The 22,885-nt window shown below is 40.7% G+C and overlaps 1 protein-coding gene across 1 annotated transcript in view; it reads left to right on the top strand.

Moving 5' to 3' along the window:
- The first annotated feature begins 15,835 nt into the window (after positions 1-15,835).
- The window catches only part of ptk2aa (protein tyrosine kinase 2aa), a 16,726-nt gene continuing 9,676 nt past the window's right edge, over positions 15,836-22,885 (top strand). The window contains exons 1-9 of the mRNA XM_079485010.1: positions 15,836-16,062; positions 16,450-16,616; positions 18,677-18,764; positions 19,096-19,175; positions 19,253-19,315; positions 20,028-20,082; positions 21,646-21,786; positions 21,899-21,976; positions 22,307-22,414. Of these exons, the coding sequence (XP_079341136.1) occupies positions 15,868-16,062; positions 16,450-16,616; positions 18,677-18,764; positions 19,096-19,175; positions 19,253-19,315; positions 20,028-20,082; positions 21,646-21,786; positions 21,899-21,976; positions 22,307-22,414 (975 nt within the window). The 5' untranslated portion in view covers positions 15,836-15,867. The remainder of the gene's footprint in view (positions 16,063-16,449; positions 16,617-18,676; positions 18,765-19,095; positions 19,176-19,252; positions 19,316-20,027; positions 20,083-21,645; positions 21,787-21,898; positions 21,977-22,306; positions 22,415-22,885) is intronic.

Raw genomic sequence — 22,885 nt, 5'->3', positions numbered from 1 at the left:
TTCCGTGTTTATTGTTTGTTTAATTAAAGTTTTATTATTTGAATGTTCGCCGGTTCCCGCCTCCTTCCTTCCCTTCTTACGAACATTGCTACAACACTCACAACATGCTCTCTTTAACGTCTGACTGAAACATTCTCGTAAACATACAGTATGATCATTTTCATCTTCACCTGAAATATAGTTTCAGTATATTTTAATCTCTGTTATTACACGGCTTGATGGAATCCTTGATTCTGATTGGCCAGTCGCAACATTTTCAGGTTCGTTATTTGCAGAAAGCAACCGTGCAAAACTAATAACACACGGTAACCCGGACGCAGCAAATCATTTCGACAAGTATACATTTTTCTTTTAATAACATATATGATATTATATTTACAAATGATTTAACCAATTTACCTTTTCGTGACATTTCAACGTTGTTTCTTTCCTTAAGGCTGAAAGTAAACAGCTTTTCCTTGTGGTAGGTCGGCATTCTGTAAAAGTGAGCTAATAAAATATTTATTCATTTTCTTCTCATGTGGCAAGTAGCTGTGTACACTGAAAAAAGTGATTATTTGCCTTGATTATAAATGATTAAGATATACTTAATATAATTATGTTCCTGATTTAAATAGTTTTTAGTTAAAATAACGTGAAAATCTTTGGAATTAAATCTACAAATTTTGGTTGTTAACATTTTAATTATTTAGTTTCAGTTATTTTAATTGAACAAAACATGAAGTAAATCCAACTCAATTTTATAATGTTAAACACATTTAAATTGGTCAAACTAAGTTTACTTATTTAATAAGTGTTGAGACTACATCAATAATGTTTGTAGATATAACAACCTCGGCCGTTGATCTGTAGTTCCCAGCATGCTTTTTGAATGCATTAGGAGATTAATTTTTCAGATTTATTCTCATTTAAATACTTGTTTAAGAAGATATTTTTTAGTTGATTTATCTTTGAGATTTAAGAGAGTTTTGGCATTATTTTTAAGTTTGTGTTTTTAAAGTTGTTACCGTTGTTCAGAAAAGCCGTGCTTGTGCTGAGGGAGGCATGAAATTAGTTATGAAGTTAATTAAATCTCTTTAATTAACATTTAATTTATATTTTAACAAAAGCTAAATGTATTTTATAAGCAGAATTTACTTTATTCTGTTTGGTAAAGTAGTACTTGAATTATAGCTGCAAATCTTGCCTAAAAAATGCAAATTGTTAAGAGGATATACCATAATATATGTTTTTTTTGTATAATAAGCGGGATATTTGTTCGAACGACCCACCCCTCCGTGTCAAGGGTCCAGAATTTAAGTGAGTATTTTTAAATAACAACTGGTCCACTTTTTGAGAAAAAGAACCACCCCTTCCACAAGACTCGCTTCGGCCCTGTGGTGCTTGAAGCTCCTTCTGGCTCCTCCTAACTGTTCCCCTCCTCACAATGAAAGGAAATGAGCTCATAGTTTATCAGCGTGACCTCAGGGCTTCAGCTGAACACGCACACACGCTCACTCTTGTCCTCGGGACCCTCAAACTGAGATACAACCAGAGACGTGTTTGAATAATTTGGACATTGATTCAGAGTCTTCAGTGATAGTGTTCAGTTTCCGTAATAAAAGTGAATTCATTGTTATGGATGTATATGTTCAATTTGAACATCAGTCTGAGCTGAAATCACCTGCAGGGTCAAACTGAAGCCTGACCTCACATCCATCCCACTCATAGCTCATATTCTACCCTGGCCTTGAGGGGTGTGGGGGTGTAATGGTTTGTAATAAGGTTACATGATGGTCAAATGTGAGTCACAGAGAGAGAGACAGCAGGAACATTGTCTTGAGAAATGTGACGCTCCTTTAGTTCTCTTCACAGTCTCAGAAAGCTTCTGCACACATACATCATCACTGAATTTTTTTTTTTAAACCATTTCACATTTCGTGTTTTCAAAGTGACACGCATTAATCTGAGTCACTGAGTCACAACTCTCGGATGGTAATGTACATGACATATAAATGTATTTGGTCTTGGCGGAATAGTTTTGTTACGCTGCTGCGGCGGAGCAAGTACAGACTTGCTACTGCCAATATATCCACAACATGCTGCTGTGTGCATGTAAGGAATGGTGCTACTGCACGTATAACATACAGTATATGAATAAACCCTGTGGAGCTTGCGTGATCACGTTGTTACAGATCTGTACAGGTGGAGCTGGGGAAGGAGGAGGGTTTCGGAAGCGCGCTGCGCTGCTATGACAATCACTAGCCATGATTTAAACGTTGAGTTTTCATGGGCTATGTTCTACAATTTGGTTAGAACGTTTTGTTCACGCAGTGTAATATGTAGCATTTGAGTTTTACATTACATTCTGAATGACACAAACACAGAACTGTAAAGGATTCTGTCACTAATACCCTAATGCCTCTAGTGGGCGCTGAAGAGCTGCTGGCAAACATCTCAATGGAGTCTGGTTCTCTCTCTTTCTATGTTCTGCATGCGTCTCAGGTTGTGGGTCTTAAGGAAGGAGTTAAAAGTGTGTGTCAGGGAGGTTCAAAATGAAAGACGTGGGCAGGATTTTTAATCTCGTGTGTGTGCGTACGAGTTAAGCAGCTTTTGGTGGGGATTTCTGCGCCGTCTTCAGGTTTCGTGAAGGGAATTTTAAGCTGTTTTGACGTGGCACTGCATCGACCTTGAGTTTGACAATCAGTCTTATCCTTCTCATGAGATCAGCAGATGAATTCACATTCTCAAGAGCATCAGGAGGAAAACAGCCAATTATAGCCGCGTGGAGAGAAATGACCCGGCCAATTGTTTTTATTTTGCTATCCCAAAGAAGAACTGTTACGAGCAAACAGGATTAAATATAAAACATGTTTTAACTAGTCGCATGTTTATTGCATAAGTAGCGGCGAGGTTGCAGCGGTGCAAAAATCTGTTCATCCAAATGACAACACGGGTAACGTTATTTCAAAAGATGCACGGATATTAAGTGTAATAAACTGCGACTGCGCAACCCTGGCACATGAGGTACATTTTGAATTATACACAGATAATGTTACAAATATTATTTATCTTGCAATATTATATTTATAATATCTGGCTTGGGCAGATGAGATTGTTATGTGACGGTTAAAATAATAATTGACAATTTATCGGCACATGTCGATAATAACGACCTCCCTACTTAACTAAGCATACATTTATTGTTAAACACCTGATTCACATTTTGCGTCTTTTCCGCTCGCATATTCGTTATTTTAAATGTAGACCTGCGACAGGCGTGTGCAAATAGGGGGCGATGCGGTCGCAACACGCATGCGGTATATTTTTCCAGGCGTGCATGCAGCGCATCGAGATGGAAATTGATCCGAAGCTCACCGTAAGTCATTTAAAAAGATAAAGAGTGCGTTTCGCACACGGTTTTAGACGTTTAATGTGAATCGGGCTTTAGGCGTTTTTAAATAGTTTCTTAATTTAATTGAAATAAATGTCTGTATGATCTAACATGTGATGTGAAAATGTAGACAAGCTAAAGGTGGATTCGAACCTGCAATGCGATATTGCCTTCCGATGCCCATGCTAAAAATATACAGTAGTCTAAATTATTGTGATTATCTTTAATGAGCACACATTATGCACACTTTGTTTCCACTGTTTTGTCTGAATGCTTGTGTATGGCATCTGTCGTACTCTCCCATACGCAAACACCGCCCCGGAGATCTTCAAAAAACACTTTCTGCTCTTTACAGATGCACACACATCTCTAATCGGCTCAGTTCAGGGATTAGATAATAAAAGTTAATGATGGACTGTGATGTTAAAGCGGCGTCAGGTCTGTAGCTGCCGACTGTCTGCTGGCTTCACACACACACACACACACACACACACATTGTCTCAGAGGGGATGGGGGGGGGATGCAGAGATGTGCTGATCTCACTGTGACCGTCGGGTACCACAACCGCCTCAAACACATTGAGAGAGTGATGACGGGTGTCTCGTGCTTTCTGTTGGTGGCATGTGTGTGTGTGTGTGTGTGTGTGTGTGTGTGTTCTCTTTTTTCTCTCCCTCCCCCTCTCTCACTTTCTCTCTCACTCTTTCACTCACTCTCTCCCTCCCTCCCCCTCGATCTGTCTCTTCTCATCTTTTCTGAGTGAGAGACAAAGACCCCCCCGTCATACAGTCGTGGGTTCAGTGAGAGCAGGATCGCTTCTGTAAATGCTGAATTGTGTCTGATAACACGTGTGTGTGTGTGTGTGTACAGAAGAAGAGTATTTTACAGTTACTCATGGTGGACTACACTTTTTGTCTTTAATGGAAGGACTTTACCATGGTAAGTGCTTTTCCTGCTGCTTCGGATCGCTCGCATCTTTCTAAGCGGCTCCTTTCTCTCCTGACTGACTGTGTGTGTGTGATGGAGAGATGCTTACTTCAGAGTTTTTCTAAATCAGATATTTCAATAGATTTGTTTAAATGTGTGTTATAAAGTAATAAACACATTCTGACAGAAGGACACAATCTTTATTTGTCATATGTGGAAGTTTTGCTATATTCAGTAGCATCTGTATATCAGACAGTAATCTTCATCTTATATTTCAGATCTTACTATCTATATTAATATCAAATTAGATTTAAGACAATATGAAACATATAAGCTTGTATTAACCGCAAGTGTTAATATACAATAGTTAAGCGTGTTTTATTAATAAAGAAGTGTTTAGTGTTGCTGCTGCTGATAACAGATTGATGCTTCATTCATGTCAGATGTTTGTGTAAGTGATGATGCGGTCACACATATATTTATACTTGTAAATAGGGTAAAATTATCATCACGATTATTTTGTCAGTTCAGAACTTTTGTTTTTAATGTCACTTCAGCATGTTTATTAGCCCTATAACTTACGCTACAGCCAATGAATATGTTTTAATCTGCCACCATTGACCTTCTTCAACACCGTATTTCACACAATCAATCATCTAAACACTGAAAAATGAACATTTTGTGAACTTCGGAATGAAGCCTTGCTACTCCATTTTTTTGTTTATAAATCATTGGTCACCTTTCATGTTTGTCTGTGGGTTTTGCTTATTAAAATAGTAGAAATGCAGTGAACTTTTATTGTATTTCCTGTAAAGTGGCTCCTATCAGGAGTTTTGTGCTTGCTATTAAAACATTAATATCACGACGATTTTGGGAAGCATAAATTGTTATCACGATTAAAATATGATTAATCCTCCAGCTCTTTCTGTAAATATGAATTATGAAGTGTAGAAACATGACATGATGATGTTAAATGCACACCTGCACTGATCGTGGGTGATGATGGTTAATATTTAATGCTGGTGTCATTATTTTGCACTTGTTGAAATATTGATGTGTAAATTGAGCGTTCACAGTTGTGGTGTGATTTGTGTAAATGGACGTGTATAGGTACGTTGCAGCACAATATAACATTCATATAACAAACATTTCATGCATGCTTTGCTTTGTAGGGCTGTGCAAGAAATATCGCACATATGCATATCGCAATGGTTTGTGATAAATTAGCTATTTAATTATTTGAACAGTTATGTATGGTCAAAGGTTTAGGTGGATGTGGATAGTATAGTATCTATGTTAGTTGGGATATGCGTGTGTGCTCATGATTTGTTTACTGCAACAGGAAAACATGGCTGTTCACTTCTGGAAGTTGTAATGATACTTTCTTTTTCCTTAAATAATGTGAAATATATGTTGGTTATATATTCATCTTTAATATATTTCAATACAATTTAAATTGATTTTAGAAAAATAAATATGGTATGGCATTATTTAGCATGCTATCCCATATCAATCTGTCCTTCACACCTGTCTATCATCATCTGTCCTGTGTGTGTGCGCCCGTGCGTTCGTGCTTTCACCAGGTTCATACACAGATCTGACACACACATTTAAAGTCTGCTGTTCATTGGTCAGGCTGTGTTTCAGATGTAGAGGCGGTGTGAAATTCATATTGTTGACAGTTAGTAGATTGATTCCAAAACTGTATTAAAAAAAATCTTGCACCAGCAAACAACATATTCAAGCTGTTTTTCATGCTGTAACAGTGGATGATGACAGCATTTAACAAGATCTGAAAAGTAGAAACAGATTGTAAAAGCACCACAAGGGTCGTCTGTCTGACTTGTGTGTTGTATGTTGTACATTGTGAAGTTACACAATTGCTTTATGTGTATAAAGACTAGCTAAGACTCAGTATGTGTTCACATCAGAGACAGAAGATGTGAAGTCAACCGCTGACAGCGTGATGGGCCGGTGTTTGATCTCATTGCTGCCGGAGCGTTGAGTTGACCTCTGACCTTCGTCTCCATCTTCAATGTGACATTTGGAGTGAAAAACATGGCGCAGTGAATATGAAACACATTGAGAAGTGTGAAAAATGTATTAAAGATGACCGCCTCTTGGCAGAAGTCTGTTAAAAGCCACACTTATCCTTTAATCTCTGGACACACATCCATGAAGAGGCTTTAACATTAACATTTGATTATTCACTCAGTAATATTGATTGTTTGTAGACGTAGAGAAGGGAATTATGGTTCTTTCTATAGATGAGTCTGTCATCCATTAGTGTCTGATATCAGACGGTTGACAGCTTGTTGTGAGTGAGGCTCATAAGTGCTGGGAGAGAGAGATGTGATAGAGAGAGATGTTAGGGAGAGAGAGAGAGAGAGATGTCAGAGAGCTCATCCGTGACCCGACCGCGCGCAGCTGATGCTGATCTTTGTCTCTTCTTTCTTTCCCTCCATCTGTTCATCTCATTCACAGCCTGACGCTGGAAACAGCCATGTACCTTCATTTCAAGTGCAAATGTTTGTGTGTCACTGCAGTTAGATTTTAGTTTCATTTAGTTTTTAAGAGATAAAAGGGAATTTTTATTCATCTAGGAAGAATTAAATGCTGAATGTTTAGATTATGTTAAATTATGCTATTTTGTTTACGATCTGTTTTCTGATTTATCATCCCCATCTGTCATTTTGATGATGATGATGATGATGATGATGACTTCTGTGTTGTCTGTGCGTGTTAGTGTGTTGTTGTGAAGTTGTGACAGAGCTGTTAGAGAATCAGACAGTGATGTGTTTAAGAAATGTGTGAATCAGTGCATCAGAAAAGCAGATCCTCAAACATTACAAACATCAGAATGATGAAAAACATATTACTCTGTGTTAATGAGAAATCACTCATCTGGTTGCGATATCCGTACACACACACAGATGTGGTAACAGGGAGTCTGTGATTCATCTTTGTTCGTTGATCTCTTTTGTGAGTCTGATAGTTGATAACAATTTTCCTTGTAACTGAACGCTTGTGAATGATTCACTTCCTTCCTGTTCGTGTGTTTCAAACACTCTCGTTTAAGTTCAATACAATTCCAGCGCTGCCTTCACATGTCCCGTTCTTACTTGACACATCCCTTCAGAATGTCCTCATCTCTGTATCTCACATGATTCTCAGCCATTACATAAAGAAACCAACTTTCAATCTCCAAACCTGTGGTCTGTGTGAATATGTTCATGTAGCTGCTCGTGATTATTCTGTGTTATTTGTCTGCAGGATTGTTTTTTGATAAGAGATGTTTTTCTCTCTTTTTTTTACAGATATTTCCAGAATTTCATTCTACACAGGTGAGCGACCTCATTATAGATTCTCTTTCTGCATGAAACAGTCGCAGATGTGAAGTGAGAGGAGGTGTGTGTGTGTGTGTGTGTCTTTATTTGGTAATGATAAGATATGAGTCGTCATCAGTCTCTGTAATGCTGCTCAACATCAATATTCATCGCTCCTTCAGACATCATGCAGGACAGCCTGAGGGTCTGGGGTCCTCTCCATCTCTGCTGCCATAGAAACGGCGGTCTGGGTTATATCCTCTGATTCTGTAAACTTCACTTGAATCTCTCTTTTTCTTATCAATCCTGAGTGACCGTGTTACAGTGCAGAGTTTGATCACGTTGTGTCTTTAGAGATTTTCTATATCACAGGCACAGCTCGGTCTCACCTAGGGCTGGGCGGTATACCAGTTCATACCGAATACCGGCGTGTGTTTTAGTTTTTAATATACCGCATTACTGCTGGTGCATGTAGCACGACAGTGTTTCAGTGGGGTTCCTTTTCACTATTGCACTGTAACCGGCCATTCACACAGAATGTGTCTTTCTGTGCCGCGGGACTACTGTATCATCATTTTTCTACATTAACATGTGCTTAACGGAGGTATTTGGATGTTCACGTACATCTGGCGCATGAGAAGTAACACGACGTGATAGGAGAACACCGTGCGGCTGAACAGCAGATGACTGTAACATGTGTATCCATTGCAAGTTCACATTACGTCATAGTAAATACACTCACCAGTGCTACCCATAGATATGGTGCTAAAAAAGTTCATTTCAAAATTCATATTTGCTTTAATATTATGTATGCAATTTACCTTTGCGTGCTATTTATTTGTCAAAGAAGTCCTTCCTTTGCAGTTATTATAGGGGAAGGGGATTGCAAATTTTGCACAATTCAAAGGTTCTGTATTTTGACTGCAACTGTCATGATTATTCCTTCACTTCATCACGAGTGCCACATCTTTATAAACACCATTATTTTGTGGGATTACAAACCTGTATAATAGTAGTGTGGAATTTTGAAATTTTGATCTGAAAAATGATCTGAATCGTGACACAAAGTCTGTGATCTGACAAGAATTGTACATTTTGTGGTCATGGCTTGAAAGAACTGAGTTGAAGTCTTTGCTAAAGCCAGTTGCTCACAACGTTTCTGAAGCCTGCTGCTTTGTGTGCAAGAAAGAACTTGAACTGGGAGTGTTGGGTGTGTGTTTTTTATGTTGTGATACAGGTTTTAATTGTTATTCATAATGGTCAATAAAAGGTCTTCTAAATTTGACTTTGTGCAACCTGCAGAAACCCTGATTTAGCAGGTGAAGTTCAACACAAGTGAGTCATCACAACCGCAATGATAGAAATGTGTAGTCGTCACTAAAGTGTGGATTCTTTCAGAAATTAGTTTTGTGCGTCTGTTACAATAACATGTTTACCAGCAGGTGTAACATGCAAATAATAATATTCATACGCATCTCAACATAACATCTCTCATTGCTGCTGTACAGATGTTTTTGATCATCTGTCATGTGCTGAGCGTGTAACACTATTGTAGTGTTTACTACATCTCACACTTTATGTATAATACACTTCGTTTGCTAAAATTATAATGGCACACTGTGGTATCAGTGATTTTTATTTGGTAAGGGTGGAATCTAAGTTCAACATACTGTCTCGTGCAGGATGATACGTATATTTGACACCTAAATCTTGAATCTCTTTCCGTCACATTCAGTCTTTTGTCACCCCTCCAGCACAACACGCTTATTTACGTGTCAGTGTTGTGTGTGAGTGAAGCGTGCGGTGGAGCGTGTAGTGCGTAAGACGTCCTGCTGCCGGCTGGGTTCTAGTGAGTTTCTAAAGGCTTTTGTGTGGAACAGCAGGCCGGATGTGTGGGTTTGTATTGGAAGACCACTGCTGCCCCCTCCCTTCCCAGCATTCCCTTTGTTTCTCTGATTTATTTTGGCTTTTTTTGAGGACGGGGGTGTAGGGCTGTAGTCTGGGTTAGTGCAGGATCATTTAACCACCCGCGTGTGTGGAGGACTCAACATGACTCCTACATCATACATACACCCGTGACTTGTTCATTGCTTTGTTATCTCTTTAGATATTTATATTTTTTAAGGTTATTATGATGAATCCTATTCAAATCCATATCAGTAAGTATCAATATATGATATATAGGTGGTCCCAAAAGACACACAAACACACACACACACACACACATGATTATTTCTCAGTGTTTGAACATCACTGATGGACTGTTGGTCTGGATGTCGCGGCTCTTGTGTGATCATTGATTGGTTTTTGCTTCAGGGTGAAGAAACAAAAGTGTTTAACAGACTGAATTCAGTGAAGAGAAGCTGTAGCCTGAGGGCATCTCTTCTCTATTCACAACCAGTGCATGATGGGTAACGGCACGGGGCTCGGACATGCCGAGTGGGTCAGTCGTGATTTGCGGTCACAGTCTGATACTGAAAGGAAACAAGGTTTCGATTTGCATATTAATGAGGCATAAATGACTCCGCCCCCTGTGTGCTGAGCTTTGGCCTGTTCTCAACACAATCAGCTCAGTCGCAAAACAAGCACCATCTGTCTCCTCTGACATCACTTCAGACTCGTCCTGTGGACGCTGGGTCAGGTCTGTCAGGCGTCAGGGTGTGATTGTGTGTGGAGTGGATGGATATCGCTGCGGATCAGGACCTGGATTAAGCCCTAAAAGAAGAATAGTGTGTGTGTGTGTAGTGGGACGTCGCCCTGCTTCACATGCGGGTGTTTGAGAGCGGAGGGTGCTGGATGGCCCTCACAGCAGCTTCAGACAGACAGTCAGTCGTCTATATGGAGAAAAGACGATGTAGCCCTTTCCCCTTATGCTGGGCTGGAGGTACATCTCTCGCTCTCTCGCTCTCGCTCTCGCTCTCTCTCTCTCTCTCTCTCTCTGTGTTAATGCTGTTTGTGATGTGTAGTTTTTAGTGCAATTTAAAAATGTTATACAATAAAATCAAAGAAGAGTTGTGTAGCCCATGTCAAACAACGTGTCATTTTGGCAATGTGATCTACATCAGTGGTTCTCAAACTGGGGGCCCCATGATGGGTCCAGGGGGGTTAGGATCATTTTATGAAATATGGAAATTTATCACAACATTTGTGCAATCAAACATCAAACAAAATAAGACCAGCAACCAAAATAGTTGATGTTCCAGCATTGTATAATTGTATATGTTTCTGGTTCAACTTAACTTTTAAGTTTAAAATCATAAGTCTTTATTTGGGGGGCACAAAGCGATGCGGCCCACACAAAGAGGGCTTTCCAACAAAAAAGAGAACCACTGATCTAAATAAACAAACATACAAACACACTTCTCCTCTTGTATGTCTGTATGTAGATGTGTGTGTGCGTTTGGTTGAGCACCTGCTCTTGACGCTGTCCATCAAACACTCATTCAGTCTTAATCTCATTGGCTTTTGTGTGTCTGACCGACGTAGCAAACGATCTCAATGAGCGAAACCCTTCTGCGTGTGAGTGTGTCTGAGTAGTCATTAAGAAGAAGAAATCCATCTGAAGATGACAATTATGCCAATTAATTTAAATTGGTTGAGATTTGAAGCACCTGCTTTAAATGTAAATCAGTGATGGTGATGTAGTCATACATATTCAACATTTATGCATTTTACAAACGTAAAGAATGTGTTTAGGGTTTAATCTTTAATATCTTGAAGTATGACGTATGGTCTGTGACTTAACATCCTTACATTGATACACATCTGACGATATTAAACATCACATCTGTAAACTCACTTAAGCTGGAGTTAACACAATAATCTCTTGCAGAATTTAAATACATTTGCATGTTTGAAGCATGTTAACACCCCTGCAGTCTGTTCAGTGCGTGTGTGCGTGCGCGGGATGAGTTCAGGTCATGTCGGTGTGCAGTCACACACTCATAGTAACCTCGTGTAGAAAGGTTGTGTGAAGGGTTCAGATGTAGGTATTAAAGTGATACTTCACCCACAATTGAGAGTTCTGTCATCATTGTTGTTCCAAATCTGTTTAAATGTGTTTGGTCTGATGAACACAGATGCTTATAACCAGACAGATCTGGACTCTCATAGACTATCTAGTAGGGAGTCAAAGTGCCTCAGAACAGTTTGCTGTCCTACATTCTTCAAAATGTCTAATACAACTATAAAGTTATGTTTTATTACTATGGGAGTCAATGTGTCTGGTTATAAGCATTCTTACTAATAGCTTTCATTTGTGGGTGAAGTATGATGGGATATTTGTGGATGAGGTCACACACTGTGGCAGAAGCTATCGTGTCAGTTGCTCTAGATGATTTTAACAGTATTGGACATCTGTTCATGGACTCATCCTGGTGTGTCGTGTTAGGCCGTATGTCACAGTCTCAGCAGAATGACTCTCTCTCTGTCTCTCTCTCTCTGTGTCTCTCTCTGTCTCTCTCTCTGTCTCTCTCTCTCTCTCTCTCTGTCTCTCTCTCTCTCTCTCTCTCTCTCTGTCTCTCTCTCTCTGTGTCTCTCTCTCTCTCTGTGTCTCTCTCTGTCTCTCTCTCTCTGTGTCTCTCTCTGTCTCTCCTCTCTGTGTCTCTCTCTGTCTCTCTCTCTGTCTCTCTCTCTCTCTCTCTGTCTCTCTCTCTCTCTCTCTCTCTCTGTGTCTCTCTCTGTGTCTCTGTCTCTCTCTCTCTCTCTCTCTCTCTCTCTCTCTCTCTCTCTCTCTCTCTCTCTCTCTCTCTCTCTCTCTGTCTCTCTCTCTGTGTCTCTCTCTCTGTGTCTCTCTCTCTGTGTCTCTCTCTCTGTGTCTCTCTCTCTGTCTCTCTCTCTCTCTGTCTCTCTCTCTCTCTCTGTCTCTCTCTCTATCTCTCTCTCTCTCTCTCTCTCTGTCTCTCTCTCTGTGTCTCTCTCTCTGTCTCTCTCTCTCTCTCTCTCTCTCTCTGTGGAAGAGCTGTCTTCTGGCAAAGCCCCAGGCCTGGATGGACTTAATGCTGAATTTTACAAACAATTTTGGCATATCATCGGAATGGATTTATTCTCAGTTTTTATGGAATGCTTTGAAAATGGGACACTGTCATTGACGGAGAGCTGTCATCACCCTTATACCCAAAAAGGGTGACCTTGAGGATATTCGATGCTGGCGTCCCATCTCTTTACTCGGAGTCGATTATAAGATACTTTCAAAGTCCCTAACTAATAGGATTAAACACCACATATCCTCAGTAATTCATGTGGACCAATCATTCTGCATTCCGGAACGAACTATTTTCGATAATCTTTTTTTGATTAGGGATTTGATTTCTTTTGGCAGGGTAAATAATCTAGACATTGGTTTTGTCTCCCTGGACCAAGAGAAAGCCTTTGATCGTGTCGATCATGGGTTTCTTTTCAAATGCCTTAAGGCGTTTGGTTTTGGTCCTTCCCTCATAGCCTATGTTAAACTGCTTTATACTGAAACATACAGCATGCTAAAAATTAATGGTTCTCTTACTAGACCTTTCAGGGTAAGCAGAGGCATACGGCAGGGGTGTGGCCTTTCAGGAATCCTGTATGCCATCACAATCGAACCCCTTCTGGTTACACTTAGAACTAAGCTGGGGGGCATTTCAGCAGTATGTCCATCTACTTCAGAGCTGATAACTGCTAAGCTCAGTGCCTATGCAGATGATGTTACCGTCATTATCAGATCTGCTAAAGATGTTGGAATCCTAAGTGACTCTTTGGAAGTCTATGGAAAAGCCTCGTCCTCTCGAATCAACTGGCAAAAGAGTGCAGCCTTTTTAATAGGTAAATGGAAGAATGGGGGCCCACCAGCACTCCCTCAAAACTGTTCCTGGAGTCTGGAGGGGATAAAAATATTGGGGGGTTTTTTTGGGTCTGACCAGTATGTTCAGAGAAACTGGGATGGCCTTTTTGAAAAAGTTTCTGGCCGATTACAGAGGTGGAGATGGCTTCTACCTAAATTGTCTTACCGGGGAAGAGTGATTGTTGTTAACAACTTAGCAGCTTCTATGATGTGGCATCGTTTAAATGTGCTTGACCCACCAAAAGCTTTATTGCAACATTTACAGGAAACTTTTGTTGATTTTTTTTGGGGTGGTTTCCACTGGCTTCCTCCCGCAACTCTCTATTTGCCAGTGAATGAAGGGGGGCAAGGGTTGATAAATTTAATAGCCAAAGTAAAAGCCATGAGACTGAAGACTGCGCAGAACTTGCTATATCCTGCTCATTTCAAGCCATGGGTGGTGTTTGGTTTAGCATTACTCAGAACTTTTGGGGGGCTCTGTCTTGATAGACAACTCTTTCTAATGTCATCTTATGAGGGAAAATCTACAAGTGATGTTATTTACTACGCTGCTGTGTTAAACTCGTGGACAGTTTTCAAGCTGATCAGGCATGAGAAGTATCACTTTGGGCTTGATGAACCTTTGTTTTATAACCTACTTCTAAGTGAGGATATTTGCAAATCCAATACCATTGTAAAAAGATTTTTGGCAAAAGGACTGAACAAAGTTGTTAATCTGATTGATATTCCTACTAAAACATGGAAGTCAATGGCGGATATCTGTAATCAGACTGGTTTCAGATCAGTTAGGATAACAGAACAGATTATAGGCAGGCTGAAAGCAGCTTTTCCAAACACACTTCTTGTGTTTATAAACTGTTTTCTGTCTGGAGGTCCTTCCAAAGTTTCTTTTCCTAGGATATTTGTGTCCCCCAAGGTTTGTTCGGAAGATGAGCGGGTAGGAAAGCTGCTGAATTTAAATAAGCTGAAAGAGCTTGATTTTCAGGTGGCTGGAAAGAAAGATCTCTACCAAGCATGCATTAAAGTAGACTATTTTGAGTCGATTAAGGATAGAGCTGACACAAAATGGAGAGATTTTTTAAAAGTCTCGGACGATCTTTTTCCTTCCTGGAGGCTTTTCTATAAGAATCCCCTCCCAAAACGATCTGGGGATTTGCAGTGGAGGATATTACATTGTGTGTTACCCACTAATGCTCATGTTGCCAAATTTAACCTGGATGTGCTGTCATCTTGTGCTTTCTGTGCTTTACCAGAATCTGTTTTTCATGTGTTTACTGAGTGTTTTAGACTGGATCCATTATTTACATTGCTCCAAAAGTTAATTGGGGATTTAGGTTTTGGTTTTAACAAGACACTATTTATTTTTGGATGCAGGTATTCAAAAGCACACAGACAGCAGTGCACTGTAGCTAATTTCCTTATCGGACAAGCTAAATTAGCTATTTGGAAATCATGCAGATTGATGGTGGAAGGACGGGATATAAATCTTTGTCAGTTCTTTACTGCTTTGGTAGAATCCAGAGTAAGAGTGGAGCACAGGTTTTTTCAAATGACGGATAACCTACATGAGTTTGAGTTTAAATGGTGTATAAACGGGGCCTTACTGACTCTTGATGAGGATGGAGAAAGTGTGTTTAACTGGTGATGGTTAAATTGTTTGCTCCGGCTTTATTTTTTTACTTATTTTTCTATCTATTTATTGCCCTCTACTAAGATCCTTTTAATTTTCTAATATGTATTGATTGTTCAAATATGGTATAATAAAGTGTGTTAAAAGTCAAAGTCTCTCTCTGTCTCTCTCTCTGTCTCTCTCTCTCTGTGTCTCTCTCTCTGTGTCTCTCTCTGTGTCTCTCTCTCTGTCTCTCTCTCTGTCTCTCTCTCTGTCTCTCTCTCTCTGTGTCTCTCTCTCTCTCTCTCTCTCTCTCTCTCTCTCTCTCTCTCTCTCACTCTCTCTCTCTCTCTCTGTGTCTCTCTCTCTGTCTCTCTCTCTCTCTCTCTCTCTCTCTGTCTCTGTCTCTGTCTCTCTCTCTCTGTGTCTCTCTCTCTGTGTCTCTCTCTCTGTGTCTCTCTCTGTGTCTCTCTCTCTGTCTCTCTCTCTCTGTGTCTCTCTCTCTCTCTGTCTCTCTCTGTCTCTCTCTCTCTCACTTTCTCTGTCTCTCTCACTCTCTCTCTCTATGCTGCTTGAATGATAACTCTACTAAATGATATGATAAAGCTACTTTATAAGCTCTGGCTCTACTGTTGTATCTGCTAAATAACAATTCACTTCACACCCTGAGAGACAGAAAGACCAAACGTTGAGACACTCTTAAACGCCTATGATTTACTTCCTCACCTGGGGCACTCGCTCCTTTCAGTGTATCAGAGATTAACTTGTTTGTTTGTGTTTCTGAACAGAATATGACAGACACCTAGCACACAGCAAAGGCATGGCGACGGCATACCTGGAGCCCAACCCCAACCACACCCTTGGGGGCGGAGCCAAGGCTCGTCTCAGTGCAGGGACGGAGCGGGCTCCTGGAGCACCTGACCGGGTCCTGAAGGTCTTCCATCATTTCGAGAACAACAGTGAACACAGCACTTGGTCCAGCAACATCCGACATGGAGATGCAACAGACGTCAGGGTGAGAAACAGACCCAAAGCTCACACGAAACACTACCGACTCACAGACTTATCCCCGATCAAGTCCTGATGGTTTTATATGGACATCCAAGTGCAATAAAATCCCTCCTGTATGTGGCAGTGTTATACTGGATTCTTTACAAACATGCTTTTTCTGCTCACACTTGTGAATTATTTTCAATGATTTAAGTTTGTATGTAAATATAATGTGAAGGCATTATTGAAATGCTATGATTTTTTTCATTTAGGTATTAAAAGTCAAATCCAGATTTGGTTTCTATGTCGCTGATCGGCGATGTGAATATTTTTTAGTGTCATGAAGGTGGAGGTGGATGTTATGGCAGCGAGGGTCTTTAATGACCATGAATTGTGATGTTTGTGTTTGCAGGGAATCATTCAGAAGATTGTGGACATTCATAAAGTCAAACACGTGGCTTGTTTCGGTCTGCGTCTCAGTCATGTCCCGTCGGGTGACATCCACTGGCTCCACCCTGATATGGGCGTGTCTCACGTGAGGGAGACGTACGAACAGAACCGCCCCCAGGATGAGTGGAGGTAAATGACATTTTTGACATGTAGTGAAATGGATCTGAAATCCCACTTCTTATTATTTTCTATGAAATTGTTCTGTTTGTGGTTGTTGTGTTGTGTGAAGTTAAAGAAACTCCAGGATGACAAACACTGGCTGTATTGCATCTGTGTGTAGTAGATGTGTGTCTGTTTTCAATGCTAAATTAAACCTCACCTCTCTGGACACTGACGGGTACGGCTGGTCGAACCCTCGTTGCCATGGAGATGCAGTCAGCGGTTGTGGGATTGCGGCAGGACCTCTGATTTTGTGTCTTTGAATCTGAGTTTTAGTGGCTCGCTTCATTGTTCGTCTTTGACTTATGTCCCTACAGATGGCATGTTTTATGTCCTGCTCTTTTTTACCCACAATGCAACAGCAAACACATGAGATCCATGCGTCCCGTCAGCCAGCTGCATCCTCTATTCACATACTGCTAATAAAACATAGTGATGCTGCTTTAGAAGGCTGAATAATGTCTGATTTTCACCCTGATGTGTTCAGTTGAGATCCGCTTTCCTACAGGAGTTTCTGTGTCATCATCATTATATCCCAGAAGCTGTTGTGTGAGGATATTTTGTCTTTGTATAAGCTACGCTGATGTCATCTCCACTGAATCACGCTGATGTTCAGACTCAGTGGAGGTGTTGATGGATCTCTGTGTGTGCGTGAGCTGATGTCATCTTTACATGGAGTTCTTCCTTCATGCTTAAGTTTCTTCACATGTGAACATGATCGATCATGTGATTTATATTCAGAAGATGACCTGTAGTTACTAGTGTCTTCTGATGATTTCATCACGCCACCTCCTCTCAGTGTCTTCTACAAAGCAGGTGTACATGTAAGCATGTTAACTGTAAGCAATACATTAAATTGATAAAAATAGAAAAAGTATCAAGAGCAATGTAAATAGATACACTCTCAGTCACATGACACACAGAAAATAAACCGTGCACACACACTCACATGGCGCAGAAGGACATGTGCGCGCACACGTACAAAACACAGGCATACACTCAACGAATGTAAACAAGCGCACACAGACACACAAAGAGATAAAACACAGACACACAAACATGCACACCGCACATAACATATTACTGCACATATTAGAGCAACACAAAATACATGTGTGTGTTGGTGCGTGCCTGTGTTTTTGTGTGAGTGTGTGCGTGCGTTGGTGCGTGAGTGAGTGTTTGAGTGTGTGTGTGTGTGTGTGTGTGTGTATACATGTGGGGAAGACAATCAAACATCAGAAAGAATGTTTCTTTGGCACGTTTTGCAGTTTTTAAATATATTTCTAATTGATGTGACCAATTTAAGCAATATCATATTGTGTATTGCATTATCAAGTTGTTGCATTGTTTATTACATTGCATTGCATGTGTAGTAAAGATTCAGGGCTGAAATCATATGATATCAGAATTCAATTGAAGTCACATAAACACGTGTGTAACTGTACCGCACTGGTCAGAGAACCGCAGACGTATGTTTGGGATTCACTAGGTTATCTTTGATTCGCTCATTTTTCAGCTACAGGACTTAATGAAACACATTCATGAGTCATTTGCTCTTCAGTGCTGTGTGCAGATGCCGAAGAGAAGAATCATTATTTTAGTTTCATCATGATGTTGGATGTCAGTATGGAGTTGTGATCAGGAGATTCACGCGTGCTGATTGGTTGAATTGCTCTCTGATGAAATATTTACATTCAAGTTTATATGTTGGCCGGACAAATGTGTGTCTGTGAAATGACGATACAATTGATGTTTGATTCCTGTGATGTATGCAGTTGGTATTTGAGTTTGAAGCTCATCTGTCTATGCATCTTGTGCATCTCTTGTCTGACACGTCTTGTGTATTTTATGTGTCTTATGAATAATTGGACGGCACGCTTGCGTTGACCTGAAAAACTTCTGTTTGGATGAAATACAAACTATTTATGTAAACTGTGTGTGAAGTTGTTTTGGTTTTAACACTAATCATGACATCTTAAAATAAAGCAGCGGATATTTTCAGGTTTCTCTCTCTCTCTCTCCCTCTGTAGGTATGAATTGAGGATCCGTTACCTGCCCAAGGGTTTCCTCAATCAGTTCACTGAAGACAAACCGACACTGAATTATTTTTACCAGCAGGTGAGTGACAGTTGCTCACGGCACTGCAGCAGCGCTTCTGCATGCATCGCTGCATCTGTCCTGCTGCTGAACATCACATGATGTCAGTGTGTTACAGCTGCAGGCTCTGTGTGTGTGTTTAAAGTAGGTCAGCAGGTTTGTAGTCTGTGTTTCTCCACTGCAACACTTAACAACAGCAGACATATCCCACAATCCTCCAGCTGTGTCTCATGAGAACAACGGAAGCAGGTGAAAGCTGCTGAACACCTGCTGCTGCTGCTTCAGACATCTGCCACCTACAAACAGAAGAATGACCATGAGAGCAGCATCACATCTCTCTCTCTCTCTTCAGGTGAAGAATGACTACATGTTGGAGATGGCGGATCAGGTCGAGCAGGAGATCGCTCTGAAGTTAGGCTGTCTTGAGATCAGGTCTCTTTAGTTTTCTGTGGATCTCTCAGTCTTAACAGAACATACAGAGATTCTCACGTTCATGTGTTATTTTGCAGGAGATTCTACAGAGAAATGAGAGGAAACGCTCTGGATAAGAAATCCAACTATGAACTGTTAGAGTGAGTGTCACTGCACTGGTTAAAGTCAAAAACCAACATCATTTCCTCGCCTTCTGTTATACTTCTGATATTCTCTGGCAGTGAATTGATAGATTGAATTGATTTAAAAGACAGTTATTCACTGAATGCCCTTTCTCTCTCTCTCACTCACATGGTCATGTCTCTTCCTCTCAGGGGGCGTGTGTCACACACGTGTGTATATTAGTTCCGGGTCACTCCATACAGTGTTTTGCCCCTCAGGGGGCGGGTCATCACAAAGCAACTCTGATGTGAGTGACAGCTGGAGGAACAGGGCTGTTTAGTATCAGGATTAGTGATTCATTCTCTTTACTTGAGAACGGTGTGTGTGTGCACGAGTGCGTGCGTGTGTGTGTGCGCGCGCGCGAGTGCGTGCGTGTGTGAGTGAGCGAATGTGGGTGGGTGTTTGTGTGTGTTTGTGTGAGTGTGTGTCTGATGTGCACTGAAAGCTCCAGCAAATGCGGGTTTCATTAAGAATAAATGATGAAACAATCATGAGGGTCGTTGCGTTTTATTAGGCTTTAAATCCTGCTCACCCATGAGAGAGAGAGAGAGAGAGAGGCTTTGTCCTCACAGAATGGTTTCATAAGGTCAACTTTTCCAGTTTAATTTCCTGATTTTCATTCATTTCTACTTTTGTTGTAAGATCAGAAAGATTCCGATAAAATGTTTTAATTGTGTTGGTGTTTTTCAGAAAAGATGTCGGCCTCAGACGCTTCTTTCCCAAAAGTTTACTAGAGTCTGTAAAGGTGAGAAGATGTTTTCTGTTCGCACACTCATGTGTTCTGAAGGGGATGTATGTGCAGTATTTTCTGGCATGATACATGTGTTATGAGTGGTTGGTAGGGTGTTGCTAATGTACTTTAATATTCTGTTGAGGAATTATGGGATGGGTCTGACAGATCTCTTTATCTGCTGCTTGAACAATGTGTCTCTTTGTGAATATCAGCGGTGTGTGTGCGTGTGTGTTGGGGACACAGCTTGTCTAAGAATAGATTTGTGTGACTCTGCTGTTATTGAACGAACACACACACACCCCTGCAGACAGATGCTCAGTAAAAACTGGGGTTGTCCTTTGACCCTAGGGGTCATCCTGAAACACGTGTGTTTTTTGTCTTACTGCCCCAGATCTCTTTATCCCTCTCTGATCACCCGCTGGGGTTTTCCGTCTGAAGAGGGTTTGGACAGATGTTTCTGGAGAGCGCTTCATTGAGGCGGATTACTCCATTTAATCTGTAATTCCTAGAATACAGCGTTTCAAAGAATTCCTCCAGCTTTCCAGCGTGTGTTCATGATTTCAGCCGGCCGTCTGTCATCTAACCGCCGATAAAGATCACATTCAGATGTCATGTTGTAATAACATGTACCGGAGATTTGACTCCCTCAGGTCTTTCTTAACCCGGATGACTTTAATTCTTACAAAAGGAGATATTTCCGCTTTCTCGGTTCATTTCATGTTCCAGCATAATTCAGTCAAATGACACGAGGGAGGAAACAATGATACCTCCAACTAATGCTTTAATACAGCAAAAAGAAATATCCCTTTTTTGCCAAACTGAGGATCTCAAAAAACCGAAATGGTGTTTCATAAGAAGAGATTTAAAGAGACTCATTGTTCAAGCAGCAGATTAAGAGATCTGTCAGACCCATCCCATAATTCCTCCACAGATGTGTGGTCAGATACCGCATGCATTTCCTGTCAGGAGTCCGGACGGGTGGAGTGTCGCTCTGAAGTGACCAGCAGCTCTGATATCATCTGTGCATCTCTGCAGGGAATGCGCTTACCCATAATGCCTTTCAGTGTACAGATCTGAAATCAAGGATCTAATTGTTCCTTGCGCACACATTCCTTTGATTCTCTGAAATGTTTAGCGGACGAGAGCTATTATATTTTATATTTGAATTTTATTAATATTTCAAAGTCTCTTTTATTTTGAGCAATTTGTGTATAAGAGATTAGTTTCTTTAGCAATATTAATACATTTTTATTTTATTTTTAGTTTATTGTAACAATTCATTCATTTTTGGAGGCAACATTAACATTTTTCCTGTAGTAAAGTTTTCCCAATAATTTACAGGTTAATATATTTTTATTTCAATACACAGAATACACAGAGTTTTAATTTTGGTAAACTAAAGTATCTTTGGAGAGTTTGTTCTTGAAGTGTATTGACTCAAAGCCATGATTATGATGAAACGAGTTTTGAAAAGGTTTTCATAAATACGTTTTAGATCTTTTAATAATATAATCTACCTGATTGTGTTGGATTTGCGTATTGTTGTTGTGTAACTCTCGTTTTTCTCTCTCTCAGGCCAAAACACTGAGGAAACAGATCCAACAAACCTTCAAGCAGTTTGCCAACCTGAACGATGAGCAGAGCATTCTGATGTTTTTTGAGATCCTGACATCTGTGTACAGATTTGATAAAGAATGCTTCAGATGTGCTCTGGGGGTGCGTCACAGTGACATCATCACTTCTGTGTTCAGAGACACACCTCTGCTGCCCTCTACCGGCCGCTGGAGGAGACGCACAGGCTTAAATCTTTCCTCTCTCTCTCTTTCAGTCGAGTTGGGTTATATCGGTGGATCTTGCTATCGGTCCGGAGGAGGGAATCAGTTACCTGACAGACAAGGGCTCAACCGTGAGAGATATTCTTATTCTTCTTATCAGTCTTCCCGCTCCACATATCTGCATATTCATCTTCAGATATTCTGATTGACTTAGATGTTATCACAGCATTTAGCCACTGATTAATACAAGCTTGATAAGTGTCCCTTAAATGCAAAGGAATGTTAAGAAACCCGACGTTGGTTTATAAACATATTTCTATCTGATTAATCATCATATGTTTTCCACATTGTGAGTCGAGTAAGTGTTCATGAAGCATCAGATGTTGAAATATGACTGTGACCTTGACTTTTGTTTTACAGTCATAAGGTCACAGGTGACTCATCTGTCTGCTCTCTTTCAGCCGACACACCTGGCTAACTTCACTCAGGTGCAGAGTATTCAATACTCGTGTGTGGAGGAGAGAGAGAGGAAGGGCGTCCTACAGCTGGATGTGGCAGGAGCTCCTGAGGTAAAACACACACACCAGAGGAAAGAGGCGTGTCTTAGAAGGGGTGTGTCAGAGGACGGGGGGCGTGTCTTTAGATGTCTGTGTGTGTATCAGAGGTTGGGGCGTGTCTGTAGCAGTTAATGCGGTGTGTGTCAGAGGTTGGGGGCGTGTCTGTAGCAGTGAGTGTGTGTTACATGATGGGGCGTGTCTTCAGCAGTGTGTGTGGTGTGTCAGAGGTTGGGGGCGTGTCTGTTGCAGTGAGTGAGTGTGTGTGTGTGTGTGTGTTACATGATGGGGCGTGTCTTTAGCAGTGTGTGTGGTGTGTCAGAGGAGGGGGGTGTGTCTTTAGGTGCATGTGTGTGTCAGAGATTGGGGTGTGTCTTCAGCTGTGTGTGTGTGTTGTGTGTCAGTGCAGCTGGTCTCTTCAGGGTTGTTTATTGATGTTGAAGTCGTCACCATGTGGCTGCTCTTGCTGATAATGGTTCATTGTGA

The sequence above is a fragment of the Barbatula barbatula genome (genome assembly GCF_947034865.1).
Source record: "Barbatula barbatula genome assembly, chromosome: 21".
In the NCBI taxonomy this organism is placed as follows: domain Eukaryota; kingdom Metazoa; phylum Chordata; class Actinopteri; order Cypriniformes; family Nemacheilidae; genus Barbatula; species Barbatula barbatula.
This window is presented reverse-complemented; position numbering and strand designations above follow the sequence as displayed.